The sequence below is a fragment of the Drosophila bipectinata genome, chromosome 2L (assembly GCF_030179905.1).
Source record: "Drosophila bipectinata strain 14024-0381.07 chromosome 2L, DbipHiC1v2, whole genome shotgun sequence".
Lineage (NCBI taxonomy): Eukaryota > Metazoa > Arthropoda > Insecta > Diptera > Drosophilidae > Drosophila > Drosophila bipectinata.
Window position 1 is genome coordinate 19,395,149 of NC_091736.1, and position 19,701 is coordinate 19,414,849.

The 19,701-nt window shown below is 48.0% G+C and overlaps 1 protein-coding gene and 1 long non-coding RNA gene across 5 annotated transcripts; one reads left to right on the plus strand and one right to left on the minus strand.

The window, feature by feature from the left end:
- Positions 1–8,857: 8,857 nt before the first annotated feature.
- On the plus strand, positions 8,858–12,742 carry LOC138925805 (uncharacterized). 4 transcript variants are annotated; one of them, XR_011442024.1, is made up of 4 exons: positions 8,858–8,872; positions 8,932–9,789; positions 9,849–10,032; positions 10,094–12,742. It is a non-coding gene; the product is annotated as an uncharacterized lncRNA (long non-coding RNA). The 4 variants fall into 4 exon arrangements; XR_011442023.1 differs by having other exon boundaries at positions 9,849–12,742; XR_011442025.1 differs by having other exon boundaries at positions 8,932–9,533; positions 9,849–12,742.
- Positions 12,743–15,600: 2,858 nt separating this feature from the next.
- On the minus strand, positions 15,601–18,354 carry LOC108123705 (cell division cycle 7-related protein kinase). Its single transcript, XM_017238982.3, has one exon. The coding sequence runs from the start codon at positions 18,033–18,035 to the stop codon at positions 15,843–15,845; it is 2,193 nt and encodes a 730-aa protein (XP_017094471.2). The 5' UTR covers positions 18,036–18,354; the 3' UTR covers positions 15,601–15,842.
- Between the last annotated feature and the right edge of the window lie 1,347 nt (positions 18,355–19,701).

A 19,701-nucleotide genomic window follows, 5' to 3' on the forward strand; every position in this document is an offset into this window, starting at 1 on the left:
CAGCTTCCCCGCTTATCCCTCCTGAAACTCTATTTTCCATATGTGTTGGCTGCCTCACAACAACACTTTTGCGGCAACACGCCCCTCATCCAGCCTGCAACAAACTAAGACAATTTTGAAGCTTGCTTTCAATTTTTGCAGAGCATTCCTCTCTGGTTAGTTTTTAAATTGGTGCTTCAAGGTCCATTTTTGGCCAAATGGTAGTGCCACCATACAACACATGAAAGGCAAAGTCATATTCCATTTCCATTTAAGGTCCACATCCATTGGATCTGCGTTTACAATTTATTAGGCAACGTAATTCATGTTTTCCATCAGATCCCGAATCTCCCACGCTGTCGGCCAGGGGGGTTGTGTTTTTATTTTCTTTGCCAGTCACTTCCATGACATTGTTCCAAATGGCCAAAAAAATAATAGAAGCTACATGCCCAGAATGAACTGAAATAATAAGCGGACGGTTTAATGAAATGAGAAGCGCCTAAAAGGGGGCAGCTGGGAGGGGACCCTGATGTGGAAACATGTAAAGCCAAAGAGCCAGGGGAGCTTTTCTATATGAAGTTACCCAAAAACATGTAAATTAAGCATCAGGTGAGGGGGTGCTAGTGTACCGGAGGGGGGCTACCAGAGGTCTGTACGGATGAGCGAGTAAGACCTTGCATTACAATTGAGTTACAGTTTCAGTTTCAGTTGGGCTGCCTTCCCTGCAGTGGCCAGTGGAGGAGGAGTGTAGGACTACGAAGGGGCGAGGGGTCAGAGGTCGCCCCGGAGGCAGGGCGGTTGTTTGCTGGAAACCCATGTTCATATTGTGCGAAACAATGAATTTATATTCGTTCGCTCGTTTGCAACTTTTTTTACTTTTTGTTGAGTTATGGCTCTACTTTTACATAAACACCAAGCTGCCACACAAAAGGGTGGGGAGGTGGTCCAGGAGCGGTAGGCAGGAGAATCAAGGAACGAGGACTAAGGTTTACTAACTGCAGTTAGAGCTGCGAAAGAATGAGGTACTGGAGCCGGGTCACTCGGAGGCGGCTTAACACATTTGACTCTTTTCGAACGCCGCCCCTGCAACAGCCTTGCAGCCCCCTGCAACACCCACGTGGCACCTCCTCACGCCCCACTTCCACGCCCCGAGGCTACAGATTAAACTGTGCTTGTAATGAGAATTTCTGCCCTCCTCCGCCGACTCGACGATGATGACGAGGTGGCTGTCGGGGTGGTGCAGTGCCAGCATATGTGAGGGGCAGAGTGGGCGGCCGAACGGATTGGGCCTCTGGCAATTTGCATTAAAGTCAGCTCCTTTTCTCCCGACACATCCTTTTTCGAGTCGTGAGGGCTTGGCGTTCATGCCACACTCGAAGGACTGCAAAATTTAATACAGAAGGTATCCTTTTCACACCGTACTTGTGTATCTGCCTACAGTCTGAAAAATATACATGACTTTGCTATTAAATCAGGGAGTCTAGGCAACAGGTGGAGGACATTAGTTTCCTGCTGGCATTAGACACTTTCTCTCAGTGTAGCTCATTTGAAACAAAAGTTTGCTGATGCAGTGCAACATGCTGCGGTCGGCTGCCTCCAATTGGGATTCGAGTGAGCATAAATTAAAAAGCTGTGTCCCCGAAAGGAGCGTATGAGTTGTCCTTGCCTGAGCTGCCTTAGCCACCCCCTAGCCCTAGTTGTGGCCCCCAAAGAGTCCCCGGCCCGCGGCGAGCAGCAAACTGCAAACTATTCGCACTCTCGGTGTTGCTACAAATTGAGATTTATGTGTGCGAAAGTTGCATAACCTCAGCCAATTGTGTCTCTGCGAGTTGTCCCTTTCCCTTTCCCCATCATGCCCCCTCTTCTGTACTTTGAGTGTGGCCTGGTGACCGTCTGGGAAAATGGGAAATGGCAACTGGCAATGGGTTAACAGTTTCCAGCTGTGGTTAAAAAACTTTGCCAACTTGTCGCCTTTTGGCACAGCAACCTCGGCATCGAGGGGGGTGCTGCTTCCGTAGTCCTGCGATCACAAAGTTTCTGGCCCAGGGTTATGGGAGCTTCGGCGGTGCATAAGTACTGGACTGGGAGTCTCTTTGGAGTCTCCAACTCGAAGATACAAAATGAATTTTTGAGACACAAACACAGAACTAATCCAAACTAATGCATTGCGTTTTGTGCTTTTGGGACTAGGGACAAAGGACTACATTTTAAGCTTTAAAATTTTTAAGAAAAATGTGTTTTTTAAGGAAATATTTAAGGTTTAATATTCCTTCCCGATCACTAGCAACATGTTGCTGAAGAGTGTTCCACTTCCACCGCGTTCCCCACTCTGTTAACCTTGGGGATCTGCTCTGTTAAGTCGCTGTCAAGCTTAACGCCGCTGTTAGGCCGACGTCGACGTCTACCGCCCCATCCGCCGACGTCATTTGTGACTGTACCTTTTGTACCTGTTGTTGGCCGGGATTTGTTGTTATTGTTGCGGCTCCCCTCCTGCACCCCGCTCTCAACACTGTTGGCTTTCCGAAATTCGAATGCTCTTTGCGCGCGCTTTTGTATCTTTGTATCTATGCATCCATGCAGCCAAGTATCTGTGTGCGTTCTGTGTCTTTGTGTCAGTGTATCTTTTGTTTGTTTGTTTGCTCTGGCTGCTACCTTTTGGCTCACGTTTATTTTCATTGCTTTTTTCCCGTCCAGACCACATTTTCTTTTAACCAAAAACCGAACCAGCAAACGGTCAAGCCCGAAACGAGAAAGAGAGACTCGAAAGCCAAGCTGTGACTTGGTCTTTGTTTGTTCACCGAGCTGCCCCCGGTTTACTCTCCTTTTCAGCAGCTACGTGCAACGTTTTCGGAGCTTTGTGCGTCTTTCTGGTGCTTCGTTTTGGGGTCTCCACGCTAGATTAGATACAGATGCAGCTACGAAAGATACAGATACGACTGCCTTGATTTCAATTGTCTTGTTGTTTCTGGCCAGCTGGGCAGGGGAGGAGCGGTGCTTACATGTTGCTTGTTTGTTTGTCTTGCCTTATTGGGGGTACGCTAGAAAAAGGTCAGGCCCTGGGCGGGTACGCGCTCAGGCCCCCGCTCCAAACTGCAATCTAATAATTATACGCAAAACATAAAAACAACAAGGGGACTTGAGTTCTGGCTAAAAGGAGTCGGCTCTGTTGATTCAAGGCTAAGGGCAAAAGCACTGAGAGAACTTTCGAAAATGATGAACTTCAACAGGAGACACTGCCTGGTACTACTGCCTGGATAGTCCCTCTTTTTGCCAGTGAGGCTCGGCGGGGTCATCTCTCCCAACTACTTAACCTTTCGAGCCAGCCCAACTGCGGCCAGATGCCGGGCAGATAGAAGTCTGCCCGAGAGAGCTGCAGCCTGGACCTGAAACCTGGCACTGACATTAACCCGCCAACGCCAGACTCGACCCAAGATGGAGGCTCAGCCGCAGACTGAAGCTCAAGCTCAACAATTGCCCAGGGAGCACGCCCACACCCTGCCACAACCAAGGGGCACACGGTGGAGGTGGGAACAGCACATATAAAATGTATTATGTGCTGCACCCACAACAATCCTGACGTGGATGCAACCAACCAGTTGCAACGGCCTCGGGGAAACTTCAGCCTCATCAGGAGGAGAATTATCATGGTCCTCCCCCATCATCCTCCGACTTCATCATCCTCGTCACCGTCATCGTCATCGCAGTCGTCATTCCCATCCAGCTCTCCTCGTGTGGCTCATGGGCTCGTTTTTATCATGCATTTTAATGCGGCCTTTGAAAAGTGAAGTGGAGGACGGCAAGAAGTGGAAAATAACTAAAGTGTCGCCTCGGAGACTCTGGCTTCAGCCACACCACACTGCGATGAAATCGGGCTTAAATCGAAAGCAAGGAGCTGTGTTATTTGGAAAAGGAAAACTCAGAGTATCAGAAGAAAAAACACTCCACTTAACAGATCCATGAGATAAACTGGAATTTCAAATAATAACATGTATTCTACTGACATCTTGGATCTTACTCTTCCCAGATTATATCTCTTCTTCGGACTGATTTTCCTCAGTGCAGCGACATGCAACAACATTAAGCGTTCCTAAAACAACAACTGCAACTCCTCAGCCAAGACTCCAAAAGTCTGCGTTCGGTCTTTGTCTCTAAAATATTATAAAACATAACAATAAGAAGGCAAAGGCAGTGCGAAGTTTACATTTCAGTTCTCCCCTCGCTCCAAGAAGGGCTGAGGGGAGAAAAAACCCGTTTGTGTCGTCACTAAAAAGTCTTTTGTCTCCCCCCGGGGGACCCGCGTCTTTCTGGAACAGGTTTCCCCGATACATGTTGTATGTGGCAGAGTCTGCCTCTACCACAGCCTCGACCGTCTACTGTTGCAAGTCGCACCCAGTTCTCCATCTTCCATCTTCGGGCCCGATCTCCCGCTGGCTTTAAAGCTTCGCTTTCAATGCGTTTCTGTTGTTTGCCTTCTTCTCGGCCTGGCCTAAACCAAACATGCCGGACTCTCTCTTCCTTCTCAGCCAGCTCTGGATGTTCCCCTTTTCTTGTTCTCGTTTTTTCTTGGGCGCTCCGTAGGTGTCTCATTTTCGGTGTTGCCCGTGGCGTTTATTGCCGCATTTACAAAATGTTACAGAATTATCAAAGCGACTGCCACCCACTCTTCCAGTTCTTCCAGGCCTAATGGCTATGGCTATAATGGAAGTTCTTTACCTTTTTTTGTGGATTAAAGAATACAAAACGGGGCCAGAGATTAAGGTCTTAACAGGCAGGATGAATAATCCTTTAAAGGTGGTCTTAAATCTGCCAAATAATGGCCAAAACCTGGAGATTTTTGTGCCTCTTTTGGCACACTTACTCTGTAGCTACAATGTTGCTGAGGCGCCTCTGACTGGCAACATTCTGTTTCCTCATAGGCCTGGCTTTAAAGCTGGCTTCTTGGCCAAAAGCCGAAACCAGGAGAGTTTCTTTGCTGCCATTTAGCATTCACATTTCGAATCGATGGCTTTGGTTGCACTTTTCAGGTCCCAGAACGTGCTGGGATGTGATGTGTGGCTGCCTGCCTGCATGGCTCTGTGCCCCACCAGTGTCGCCTGTTGACAACGTCATTACTGTTCTCAATTTCGCATATCGCATGGCCAACTAGCACAAGCTCCCCACCCCAGCAGTGCTAGTCGTGCGGGCTAAAAAAGATCCAAGACGAGGCTCCTTTCTACCTGCTTCTATATACACATAGCTACATAGTGTATATAGTTCGCTTTACGTTGTGTTCAGGTCTGGGCTGCTCCTGCCAGACTCCGTTAATGTGTCGAAAATGTTACGAGCCGAAACATGTGGCTTGTAAGCTCCACAACTCGGATACAGAGGCAAAAAAAAATAGTTTGAAAAATAATTAGGAAAACTATTTATTTATTAAAGAACCCATATGTTTAAAAAACTTATAATCTTAGGATCTAAGCGCTGGCATCTTAGGTCTTCGGTTAAACTAGGAAATCTAGCTATGTCATGTATGTGATGATATTTTTATTCCAAGATTGCTTATCTGAATTATACAAAACCTGACAAGCTAAACCTCCTCCCTTTTTTCCTCAGTGCCATTCGCAACCTCAACTTTTGCCGGATTGTGGCAGCAACATGGCGCACTTTTCCCTAGCAACTTTTGATGTTCGCTAGACATAATTCTAAGAAATTTTGACACTTTTGACATTTAGTAGTTTTGTCTACGCGCAGTCGAAGCTCAGCTCCAACGTGAGCCGAGGGCTGCGGCAACTTTGGCTCCATTGTCGTGTCCAGAAGGCTGGCAGCAAATCCGTGGGAGCAATTAAAAGTTGCAAACAGTTGCGGCGAAGCGGACAGAGTCGGGTGATGTCCGAGGGTCAGCTGGGCTGCGGGCTGCGATCCCGGGGCCATACATTAGCCTGTTGTGTTTGCTTTTGGCTTTCAATTTTATGTAAAACTAAAGTTGCCGAAGTAGCTGAACTTTGCCCAGGAAAGGAGCTGAAAAAGTTTCCTGGACAATATGATATGTATTAAGGGCGAAAAAGTTTTCTCCTCCATAAACCGGGCATTATTTTTCCGGTTGGAATATCTGAAAAGATTGCAATTGAGGGGAGAAAAGCAGGACTAACTGGCTTCACTTAAACAATCTAATTTCATTAAGAAATTCATTTCACTTCATCACTTTGAATCCATTTTGGAAACTCCCTATCATCTGGGGAATAAATCATAGTTTTTCCAAGATCCTATCTCGAAGCATAATCTCTCATAAATTTTCTCTATGACTCCCATCCCCAATACTGCATCTTGAAATTCCAATCCGGTTCGATTTCACACGAAAAATCAATAGAAATGTGTTTGTTTTGGCTCAAGCGTCCGGAGTTGGTGAATTCAATTATGGGGCTTCCACCGCCCGGGAAACAATTAGCAAAGCCATACAATGCACATAGCCACTCGCTCATGGATCATTGGCTCCCGTTAAGTGGTTCTCAGCCCGCCTATCGCCGATTTACATCTGTTTCAATATATTCCGGAGTTATGCCTCCGATTGTTCGACTTGTGCATGCAATTCAGAGATTACACCCGCCCAGAGCCGGAGTCCGAGGAGGAAAAAGCGTGACAAATACGGGGGTTGCTCCGGGCTGCAATCTTGCTGACAATAATCTTTGGCAATTTATTGTGCCCGGCCCGGCTATCTGGCCATCCGGAGAGCTGGATATGGCTAATGTCTTGCGGCAACACGGATTAGATGGTGACAAACCGCCCGGACAAGTCGCGTAAGTAAGTAAGTGGCTCCCCCCGGGGCACGCCCCAAAAAAAGAGGAGAGACCAGCAGCAGCTATCAGTGGGGAAAAAAGTTTCGATCTATTTGGCAACTGTTGCTGATTATTTATTTGCGCTTTTAGCTCGCCACACACTGAGATAAATTTCCCACACACGCTGTTTTTTCCGGCGAGAGCTGCGATTTTTCTGACAGGCAGTGCGGTTTTTCACTGGCCGAGTGTGGGTGTTCCAGGGAGGTCCTGGAACTCGTGGTCCTTTTTGACAAGGGTGGACAATGGCGATTAGCGCTTGGCACTAATGGGGGAACCCAGAGACATGGGCGAAAGTCATGTGTTTGCTCAAAGGCTTTGGCCACAAAATGTGGAGAGTAGAGAAGGCCAAAAGGGGGATGGACTCTGTGTCCTGTTGCTGGGGCTGTTGCCACTCGTCTTTATTAGTTTTTCGTACGAATTTGGCTCCTGTCTCGTCCTACACTGTCCTTACGCAGTGTCAGTCTTCATGAAACATTTAAAGGGAAAGAATTTTACTTATTTCTACCAAAATTGGATTTCTTCAAGTGCACATCTTCTGTCAGCAACAGGATCAGGATAAAGTGCATTGGACATACTTTTGGTTTTGGCTGAGAACTATCCAAGAGGGCTGAGGACTGAGGACCGAGGGGATTTGGGAGGACAAACGACTTTTGCCACTTGTTTACTTGCTGCTTAGGTTATTAGCCAATGCCACATGTTTGCTCTGCCAGCCGGCCAGCCAGGCAGCCAGGCTGCCAGGGTGTGGAAATTGAATTTCCCTCTGACGTCCAGTTCGTTTCAACAAATTTCTGATTTGTAGATTTACATAATTACCCGGCAAACGAAAAGATGCATAATATGTTATCCAACTCTCCCAAAGTGCCGGCCCCAAGTATCAATAAATTTTCCTATCTCTTCCAATCAGAGATTCTCGGGGGTAACTGAACTCTGGGGCAGGGCAGGCAGCTATCGGGAGACACCACGGGAGACACAGTGTCAATAATCTTGGGCCCAGATTCCGAGTCACTCAGGTAGAGGTTGAATCTCAATTCCCCATTTTCTATTCCAGGGGTACGGGTACGGGCATTTGTGCCCCGTGTCCAATGGAAATTCTTTTCGATGTCATTTGATGTCACGCTTCAAGAGCTGGAATTGGTTTCTGGTGGCGCAGCATCCGAGGGAAAATCTTGGTCAGGTTATTGACTTTTTCTTTGATTTTCCTCCTTCCAGAGTCCGAGTCCGAGTCCGAGACAATAAATAGTTGATGTGTTTTGTGTGTTTTGTCGAGAGGCGGGCACTTGAAGGGGCATAAATTAAAATTCAATAAAAATGTCAAAGCAACACAAACACTAGCTCCACACTGGTCCTTTTTTGAGAGCCATTGCATTTTGATTTGAGGTTCTTCAGACACCTGGAGAGGTATGTAGATATTTAGGAGAGGATTTCAAAACATGCCTGTTTTGTTTCCATTTAAAGAGCTTAAAGTACCAAACATCAAGCAGGCTAGTGAGTAATTTACAAGACTGCCTAAGTAGCTGACTCATCGCAGGCCATTACCCAGCCCCAAAGGACATCTAGTCCTTGACACCCCAAGAGAGCTATGCATGCCCTTTCGCCCTGGCCCTCACTAAGCAATTAGAGAACTTTCCCAGCTATGCATTAACAGAAAAACAACAATTTAAATGAGAAGTCACAAGCTGCTGCTCTAGCTCCAGAGCCAGTGCCAGTGCTAATGCCAGGCCGAAGTAACAATAAATTAATTAAAACTTTTTGGCCAATTCAATTTGTGTTGTGTTGTCGCCTGTCTGTCCACTGTCTGTCCCTGTCCCTGTCCCTGCCCGCCACTGCCTTTTTTCTGCCGCTCTGTCCCCCTGAATTATAAATGCACATAAATTGTTGCGTGCTGGTCCAGTTGCGTTTACAAACTGGCTGGATCTCTGGCTCCGTCGCTCCTCCCACTGCCCGACACATGAATTTCAAAGTAATCTCGGCATTTACCAGATTTGAATAGCAATTAAACTTGGTTTATGGGCAAGCTATTTTTGGAATGGATTCAAACTAAGTTTCGAATAATCACTGCGCCTCTCCGAGTCTACTCGATAGTAAATATTTGTATTATTTAGTTGAAAGTCATAATCAAGTAGAGCGGAGTATCTTGCAGTATTTTATAGTATCTATCCTCGAAAACCCACCGTAACGATCACCATAATAATCCACCATGACACAATACCTGATCCATTTCAAAACGCATTACGAGCGAAGCCGGAAAACTCCCCAAGAAGCCAGACCACAAGACAGGCCTGCAGTTATCCGGCAACCGAATCGAGTAATAAATACACATCAACCTCGATTAAGACGTTGGCCAGAAGACCGTGTGAAGAAAACGACACCTGTAAGTGAATGGAAACTACCCCGAAAGGAGCTCTAATATCGAGGAGCTACTTAGCCAAGGATGTAGTGCTGCGCTGCATTGTTCCTCGAGAGAGGCAATTGTACAATGGAGTTGTCTGGATGATGATCCGACAGCTGCCCTGGCCCCGAAGTGCATTCCCCCGAATGTAAGACTATATTATTAATCAATATTTATGGCGGCTAGCGGGGGCCGCGACCGGCCGACCATCTATCAAGTGAGCAGCCAAATAAAAACAGAGACTGGGTCTCGACTCGAGCCGAGGAAAGAAAAGAAAACCCAAATGAAAAGCGGGAAACCTGTTATGCGAGCAAACAGACAGCGCGAGACAGCGAGAGGGAAAACATTTCCAGGTAGACCTCTCGATTCATGCTTGTGTGCACTTTGACCACAAAAAGGTCAAGATGAGGCTGTCAAAGTATCTGTGTATACTCGAGAGGAAACACTTGCAGAAATTGGGAGTTATATCAAAATATGACCTATGAATATCATCCTCCACTGCTTGCAAGTTGGAGTATCGGGTATCACATACTATGACTCTCTAAAGTGCCCTACTTTGGTTGGTTTTTTCCAGTGCAGGTGCACCATAAGTTGCAGTGGGATTTCAGGGTCTGCCCATGGCGAGCTGACGTCTTTCAAGGTAGTCAAATAAATATTTTTTTTCACAGACACAACTCGTTCGGCTCGGATCCCCCCCCTCCCACCTGGTGGCCCGCCCTTTTGAATTCCGGGTCCAACAGTCCGTAACCAAACAGATGAGCAAACGGACAACCGTAAAAGTGTTGCCGTTGCCATGGAATGTAAAGTCATCTTCATGCATAAATAAGCTCGGCACCAGAAGAGCAAAGAAAAGTAAGCCAGAACGCAAAGTGTTCCCTCATATCAATTTTCATATTAAAATATGTATCCCCAGACCAGCACCCATGTGCCCTCGAATATGAAAACCTTTTCCTTTGATTTGTTTGAGAAATGTAGGAGAGTCTGTGCTCGTTTTCCCACATAATTTTGACATTGCCGGCTACTTGGGAAATTTCTAATTGAATGCACAAAAAGCGAGTTTCGGGTTGACTACTTTTTTCGAGTTTGTTGGGCAATTAGAATTTAAATTTTGAGGAGCTCTTCACGGGTTCGGAAATTCCCCAAAACTGCCATTAAATTTTGGACAACGATCTGCGGCCTATTCGCTTTCGGGTGCCATGCAAATTCTGGCCAACAATAAACCATTGGCGGCCATGTAATTAGAGCCACCATTGACAAATGAGCCCGTTGCCAAGAGTGCGACGGCAGCATTTGCTTTATTAACGGCTCAACCTGCTGCCGGTCAACTGAATCAAATGGGACCGGAATCCATGGCCCAAACCCATGAGGGAATACTTAATATGGCCAGGGACGGGATGAGTGCGAGGTGAGTGCCACATGCAACTCAATTAAGTTTGGCGGCATCGATGCCACCAGCTTCACACACACAGTGTGGGCTAAAAATTCACTGTTGCATAATTTGGCCTGGCCAGGAGCTGGCGGGGGGTTTTTATAAAATATATTACACCGGGCATAATAATTCACGCATGAAGCGGAGGAAATAGGGAGTAGGGCACAGGAAACACTGTACAGGACACAGGCAACAGGGAACAGGCTTCAAGCGTTGCAAAAACTAATTAAAAGCGGCCGGCCACTGCCAATTAAGGTGGCCGGCAGGACCAAGAGGACACACCCACTCAACATGCATGAAAATCCCATAATAAATAGTTCGCTCGTTGGCGGGGCGTGCCACCTGAACTGAGCTCCTACTCCTACGGCAGCGCCAGGTCCTGATCCGGTTCCAGCTCCATCTCACCCCTAATTAAAGTCATTCGAAGGAAGCTTTATGACTTTGGCGGCGGCGCCCAAAAACGCGGTTTTGTATTTCAATAGTCCCCGGTTGTGGCCCCTTTTTAATCCCTACTGCCGCGGCTGCAGTTCGGTAATTAATTGTCACTTGGCTCACACACACACACTCACACTCGCAGCGGTAGATCGGTCGAGGGAGATAGGTGTATCCCTGGGAAAAGAGATGGGGCGAGACACACTGACCCTAATTACGTGTAACGAGTTCATAAATGCTACACGCACCTGCACAGCGCCCAGCACACCTCTCGCGCAACAGTATGGGGATAAATTCTGGCAGGACTACCCTGGAAATGGGGTATGTTCTGGTCACTATTTTGTTATCTAGAAGGACTTGAAATTAGAGGAGTTTAATGTCTGTAAAATATTAAAACTCAAAATAATATATCACTAGGAGTCACTATATTAAAGAGTAATATCTAACTAGAGGGTATTAGGAACTTGAAACCACCTTTGCCACTTGTTGTGGTCTCCTGTTGCGGCTAATTAAAATTAGGAAAACGAAACCTGGCGGCGGCAACTTTGGCCATTGTCATTTAGGCGCGGGGATTGTCTTCCTGGAGCCTGGCGAGGACGAGCATGCCGGACGTGTGACGAGTGGCGGGGTGTTGGGCTGGACAGTTTGTGATTTCACAACAGTTTCATGGTCATGTTCAGTTATGTTCCATTGTCCTGTCGTCCTGCTGTCGTGTCCCCATTCCGTAATGCGCTCCTGGTTTATTTTTGCTCTGTTCTGTTGGCGGCAGTTAATTAATCTTGTCAGTTGTCACCTGAAGTTTCTGGCTTAGCGCGGCTGGCTGTTGCTTCCATTGCTGTCGTTAATGCCGCCTGACGTCATGTCAGCTCACACCTCTGCAGGTGAGCTGAGCTGGGTGGGGCTGTGCGGGCCTGGGCTGGGTTGGGCCAATTGTTTAATTTATGTGTACTTCCATAAGAGGTTATGTGGGTTAATAATTAAAAATGAGTGGAAAATTAAGTGCCAAGGGTCCTTTGACGTTGACAGATCCTTTGACGGTTTATACATTTCTTTTTCGAGTCTTTATTTACATTTTTTGAAATGGAACTTTAACAAGGATGGGGTTATTTAATATTTATTCTTATAAGGATAACTTTCCTCTCTATAGAAGCTCCCCTCTCAACTCCTGCAATCATAAAATCTTTAGCAATTAAAGCAAAATATCCCTAAGCTGTCATAAATACTTGTGAGTCCGCAAGAATCATGCACCGCACTCGGATGATTATTTCTCATTATGTAGCGATACGCGGTTCCCCGAGCTTCTTGCTCTGTGGATCTAACTTCCCAGTGACCGGTTTCAGGTATTATTGATGAGGTTTCCCTTAACGAACTCCCCGACAGCTCCGCGCTCGAACTGTGGGTGGCTGGGTGCTTATCGGGCACATAAAAGTCAAAAGAATCGCCAGCATTTTCAGTTGATTGCAACTTTTGTTGTTCCTGCTACTGCTCAGCCCCTCCAGCTGTCCCTCCAGCCGCCCCTCAACCTGCCACCTACTGGATGAGTATGTATTGCAGGTGGCAAAGCATAAAACTTCATTATTGTGTCGTGTCGCTTACGTGCGATGATGGCAATAGAATGCCGTTAACATCTGGCAGTCGCATCAGCGGCAATGATACCGCAAAACAGCAACACCAAGACCAGCAGCAGCAGCAGCAGTAACATGCAACACAGCGGGGGCAACAACAAAGCAATATATCACGAGTCCAGCTTTTAGCAAGCTTTTCATAATCAGTGATGCATTGCCAACAGCCAGCAGCTGACAACCATGAAGTGGAGCGGCCGAAGGTGGCATGGGGCGCGGATTACACTGTGAGAAATCGTGATGACCTTCCTTCCACAGGCTTGTGTTTCGATTTCCATCCTTTACCCCAACCCACTGTTGGTGTTCTGGTAAAATGGCATTGTTGTAATAGTGCCCCGTTTCGCTGTTGTTGCTGCCATTGCCGGCGACATAAATCCATATTTTGTCCAGGAAATTTCACGATTGGCCAGCAACAACAAGAATAGTAGGTGGAAGCCGGGGAAGTGGCTAAAAATTTCCAATTACTTTAAAGTTGACGCCCTGAAGTGGAGCATAACATGGACGTGGAAGAAAAGAAACCACTGGCGAATGACAATGACACCTTGCCGCATGCTGCATAAATCCCATTTGAAGATGACAAAATATTCCTGGAATTCGGACCTCTATATTCCCGTCCCTGTCGCCCGGAATGCTGCCATCTCTGTCTCGTCCTGCGTCCATCATTCTTCATTTAGTGACCCGACACCAGGATAGGATGTCAGCTGCTGTTCACTCTGGCTCTGGTTCTGGCTCTGGCGCTGGCTCAGCATCATCATCATCATCGATGTAGCTCCATTCTGCACATCTGCACATCCTTGGACGAGTGGGAGGACGACGAAGGTGGGTGGGTGGTCCTTCGAAGAAGAGCTGGCGGGGGGACTAGGTGAATGGGCAACGCATGCGGAAAGCAAACAAAGCGCGACAGGCGGACAAACAAACATCCAACTGACAGCAGAAATGCGCCACTGAGGAGGATGAATAGGGAGGACGCGGGAGCTGGCGCCAGGAGGAAGCGGACGGGGGCACTACGGAGTCAACAGTCAAGCGGAGCTTGCGGTTCCAGGACATTGCACCCCGGTGGTATTTTCTTTCAATTTTTTTCTCCTTAATGTGCTGCCTACATTTCAGCGCCAACGCAAAAAGGATTCAGAGAAATATTTAAATACCACACATGAAAAAGTAATTAAAGCAAAAAATTTCGTTATCCTTGTCAGAGCTTTGGTTTGGTTTTAATTTCAATATTCTTTTTGTCTCCCAAGGAACATCCTTGCCACAAAAACCACCTCTCCACTATTTCAAAAAATGCAAATCCCACTCAGCCGCATATACACCCATTTTGCCAGGCGGCTTACAGAGCTGCCTCGTCTAATTACTTAATTACGTGCGCCGCTATCGGGGAACGCAACAAAGGACGAGGCGGAAGTCCTGTCCACGCTGGGCAGGAGAGAAGCCAACAGGAACCACCGAAAAAGCCGCAACTGGTTACACCTGCGGCCGGACTAATCTATCATGAGCCATAAAGCGCCGAACGGGAGGCCAGGATGCGGGGACACTAGGATGTGGCACTGGCTGTAAAGGGAGTGCCGTCTCTTTAGCCCCTCCCCTTGACCACTCCCGTTCCAGGGCATCCTTTTTTCCGTGTTGATAAGCCGCATTGTGTCCGGCGAGTTGCGCACGCGGCTTTTGCGGCTGAGTGGACGGGGCAGCACTAGAAATGTTTATGGCTCCGCGGAGAGTTGTTTTTCTTCGTGTAATAGTACACTGAGAACGATGGTTTTGTGGTTTTTGGAAAGTTTTTTCAAATAATAATCTCTAACTATGTATAAATAGAGCTTTAAGAAAATTTTTAACCTGAAACTTGTAAGCATGAGTTTCTAAAGGCTATCTTATATGGCTGTGCAATCATTTTCTGGAAGTGCAGGACAAAAACTGAGTGTCCTTTGGACTGGCAGTGCCACAGTTGTCACTGGCCAACGAGGCTGCCATGTCGATCCCCTAAAAGCCCTCTGTGTCCTTCTGTTCGTGGAAGGCGGAAGAGTGTAAAAATGCCGACAAACAGGTTGGAAAGGAGCTTTATTTGTTGCTTTAATAACAGATTAGGTTTAACAATCTAAACTCCATGATGCACTATGTGTATAAGACCGCATCCTAAAAGTATGTAATTGAACCACCATCAGCAGAAAAAATAATGTGTAGCATACATTAGAGGGTCTGAATTGGCTTCCTCGATCAACTTTTTAATAAACTATTCTGCAGTGTCGGCAGATGGAACTTACTTTCTTGGTGACTTGCCAAGAGCCGAAAAGTGTCTTCTTTCACACACACACACTGTCGCCTATAAGCGTTCGAGTCCTTTGCAGGACCCTGAGAAAATTTCTCTGCCATCGGACAAAAAAAATTCCCCAAAAAAATAATAGTCTCTATTCAAGTGAAAACTGGTTTTGACGTTACCTTTTCGAGGAAAAACAAAGATAATATTTTTTTCAGAAAGTAATGCGAATTGATAGGCCGTCAGAGAAGTATTCCAATTGGGTAAATGGCTGTCGGGAAAATGTTGAAAAAGTAGCAAGATTGCCACGCGATAATTGGACATGAAAGGTAAAAAATATGGAATTGACAATCCAGATTAAAATAATTTCAAAATGAGTAATATAATGCACTTTTTGCCTTGTTTGTCTGCCAATAACATCCAATCATTTCAATGGTTTCAGCCTTAATTCTAATTATAATTCCATCTGATTATGATTTTATTTTAAAGTTGGCTGTCAATAAATTACATTTTTGGCCAGGAATGCAAATGTGCGGAAAACCAAACAATTTCGACCCAAGATGTTAATTGAAAAGAAAAAAAGGTTTCCTTCTTTTTGTTATTTTTTGAGAAGAGAATCTTGGGAAATTCAACAAAAACAAAAATTTGCCTTTGGACTGCGATGAAAATTTAAAAAACCTCCACCTTAATTATCTTTTTTTTGTTATATTTTTTCACAATAAAAATTTCGTCGTTCACAAGGGGCTGAGGAATAACTGCTTCGTCCTTGAAGCCCGAAAAGGCCGAAGGGGCCCAACAGGCGGGGTCAATAACAACAACGTTACCCGCCACCCTCCCACCTCCCCGCTCCAGCTCTTTCGCTTTCAAGTCCAAAATGTAAGGAAAGCCAACGTAACACCATACACACAACAAATATGGGCGCAGTGCAAAATCAAACATTTGCCGCAGTCGGGGTGGAAGAAGCGACCACCAGAGTTTCTGCTAATCCGGGTTCTCCTGTCACAGATGCTTCTCCTGCCATGGTTGCAGAGGTCACCACAGTGGCTGACGCGGCGGTCAGATCTGAGGGGAAGGACACGTACGGCTGAAGTGTGCGCCCCGGACTTGTCCCTGACGGCAACGTCTCCCTAGCCTTCAGCTGGTGCTGGTGCTGCTGGATGTGTGGGCTGATCACCGGCATGCCCGACGTTATCCTGTGGTGGTCGCTGAAGAACGGGTGCTTCAGCGCCTCCTCGGCGGAGATCCGCTTCTGGGGATCGACCTCCAACAGACGGGCGAGCAGGTCATAGGCGTTGGCGGGGAAGATGTCCAGTCCGTCGTACATTTCCAGGTGGTGGCCGCTGTGCCGGCACAGACAGTTGAAGGTCGGCTGCTCGCAATTTCGGCACAGCTCGGTGCTGCCGTCGGCGCGCCGATGGCGCCTGTGCAGCTCGGGCGCCAGAAAGAAGTCCGCGTATCGGAAGCGCATGCACACCCGCCGCAGGTCCAGGGCAGACACTTTCTGGCTGAGCATGATCAGCCGGTCCAGCATGAAGGCCGTCTTTCGCACCGTGATGTCTCCAAACAGGTTAATGATCTCGGAGAGAGCTGCGCAGTCGTTGGGAGCCTTGAAAAACGGATGCAGGGCCGAGAGCATCGATAGCATTATCACCCCGGCAGCCCAGATATCCACCGCCGTGGTTTGGTGGGGATGCCGCAACAGTACCTCGGGCGGCCGATAGCCTGGAGTGCCGGCTCGCGAGGCGTGCATATCCTTCTTGGTGTTGTTCGTGGGGAGCACGTAGCCGTTGGGGTCCACATTCGGGCTGGTCAGGCGCAGGCGGTTCACCAGGCGCGCCGTGTCCGCCTTCTGGGCGGCAATATCCTTCTTAGAGAGGTGGGCGCTGATTTGTTCCCGCAGCTTCTGCAAGTTCGCCATCGGATCCACCGCAGCCGAGCTGACGCCGCCGCCCTGGGCCCGCACCCGGCGATTCGCCATGTAGTCCTCCGCTTCAGCCTGGGCCGAGTTACCATCCTGCAAGGCTCCGGCGCTCCTGCTCTTCTCCATGTCCTTCATCAGGGCCGACACGGCGTGAGAGTTGAGCTCGTTCGACGGCACCACGGAGCCGTCCTCCGCTAACCTCTGGGCCAGGCCGAAGTCGCACAGCAGGAACTTGCCCGTCCGTCGGTTGAACAAGATGTTGCTTGGCTTCACGTCCCTGTGGATCACATTGAACTTGTGGACATGCCGCAGGGCTATCAGCAGGTTCCGCAGGTAGTCGCGCACCTCCTGCAGGCTGAGCTGCCGGTATATGTCGTGGAACCGGTCGTGGGTCATGTAGGGCATGACGAAGGCCACGTTGTCGTTGTACCGGATGCAACAGTTGATGCCGATCACATTGTCCACCCCGCCGATGCGGAACATGCACTCGAGCTCCCGCAGGATGCGCTCCGGGTGGTTGGTGGGGTTGTGGTGCTTGATGGCGAACCGCCGCCTCTGGGTCTCCCCTAAGTTCCTTTCGCGCTGCAGGGTGCCCATCAGCACAGTGCTGAACGTGCCGCTTCCGATGCGGCAGTGCACATCAAAGATCTTGCTTATCTCCGGAATGCTCTCCTGAAGGTCCTTGAGGGCCTCCTCGTTCTTGTCATTGGACTGCATGTTCTTTTGCTGCAGAGCCGAAAGCTCCTTGATGGCCGCCCGCCGGTTGATTTTGGCCAGTTTCTCGGAGAGATCCACAGTCGTCCTGGAGAGCTGCTGTTGCTGCTGCTGCTGGTGGCGACTCGGAACGGAGGCGTGAAGGCTCGAGTTCATCATGGAGCTTTTGCTGTTAAAGTACCTGTTCATCATCACCTCCTCCCGTTCGCCTGGCGGTGGATTGGTTGTCTTCCTGGTTAGCTGGCGGGTGGAGCGGTCTTTGTGCGAGGTATTCGACGTCGTTGTCGGCGTGGTGGCGGAAATTCTCGTTCCGGAAGCCGGCCTGGATGCGTTGGAAGCTCCAACACCCATGCCTCCCGTGGCGGATTTCTCATGGTGGGGCGTAACTCTCATAGGATAGTACATGGATTTGGACATAGTCGGCTGGGGGTGTTGCTGTCGCTGCGAGGCCTTCTTGTCCATTTTATCAATGAGAATTTTAGTAAACATTTGTGCGACCCATTTACAGCTCAAGGATTCAACAACGGTGCTCGAATTTGGTTTCTCCCTACGATCGTTTCCTTGGTCTTTAAGTCAGTGGCCCTTGAGATCAGCTCTTTTGTCCTGTTTACCTGAAAGGTGGAGCGCTCTTAACCTGACACTCGCGAAACCGCGAAAACACAATAATTTCGGATGTATTCACGGGGTTGTGTTGGAATTTGGTGCTAGAAAAATGACGAGGTACTAAATGGGGAATCGGGTTCTAAGAAAACTATGTGGATTTCGATTTTCTATGGTAGAATTTTGACAAGAGAATCAACTATTGTTGTGACTGTTCAACTGGGAGCTTAATTAAATGAAAAAATCGAATTCATCATTTACTTTGCGAACTTTGCAGAGTCGTTCCAGTCCTCTCAACCTCATATATTCATGGCAACTTGCTCACTTGCCGGCTTTTCATATTTCGCTCCAGCCAGTCCATTTATCTTGGTTGCTGCCCAAAAAACTTCCTCGCCAGGATAACCTTTCCAGCTGTTGCCTCCGCCGAGTTTGATTGCCTGGATGGTGTCGCCACCTAGCGGCGTAACAGTTGTTGCTGCTCCTGTGGATGCAATTTACCGTTACAGCTCCTGACACTAAAACTGTCCACCCCCGCCCAGACACATGGCCCGTCGAAAAAAAGGGCTAACAAAACCGTGTCAACATCAGCTGCCTGTCCACTTGTTTTTCACTTGATGCCCGAAGTTTTTTCCTGGCGGCAGCTGGCCAAGTGGGTGGGTGGGCCTCCTGACCTCTTTGACCCCCGGACATTCCATTTTCCATCGCCCCGTTTATTAGTTTCAGCCATTTGAACAAAAGTCGAGGCGCAATGAATGCATTAAAATATCGTTTTCCAAAAAGTTTTTAAATACTTTACCTCTTCAGGTTACACTGAAGATAATAGCTTTTGTTTAAAATTCAGTATGAGAGAATTAGCTTACGGTATTTTTCCCAGTGCACTCGATGCTTATTAAATTTGTATAAATCAATTGCACCACTGCCAGTTAAAAGTGGCTCTTAGAAAGCCATTAGGCTGTCGAAGAAACAAATGGCAATTGAATTTGTTCGCTCATTATGAAGGCTTCCGGGAAGGCAGGAGAGCTCTCCCAAGAAGTCCCTACTTCGGAGCAAAGTAATTGGCCAACAAGGCCAACTGGTTAGCTGGCATTTAAGAGCAGGAATTACAATTACCCAACGCCTTCCTCGGCGTTGTTTTCCTTGGATTTTCCCCAGCTCGACCCCCCTGTTTATTCACTGCCGCGTCTCGGGCAGTCAACTGCAACTGGCTCCTCCGAAGTTTGCGCAAAACTATTGTCAATTGGGCTCGCTCGGTCCCAGCCAAATGCTCAAATTCTCAAATGGCCAAAACAAAGCACAATGCAGCACAACACTTGGCTGCTTCCTCCTTCCGGGCACAGCCCTGCCGGGGAGACTCCCGATGACCGAGTTTCCACCGGCGCCTTCCGCAGCGGAGAAACTTTCCCGGCCAAGTCAGTTGGGATTAGCTCTGATGGCCGAAACCGGTTGGCTGTGCGGGTGTTTGGCGGGAAGGCCACTTCAGCCAGGTTAGACAACGGCAAATTAAGCTCGACAAAACGATTTGCCTAGATTGCCGTGTACAAATAGGTTTCGGCTT

What these genes read in the sequence shown, in the direction of transcription:
- LOC108123705 (XM_017238982.3), bottom strand. Translation starts at nt 18,035, where the DNA reads ATGTTTACTAAAATTCTCATTGATAAAATGGACAAGAAGGCCTCGCAG.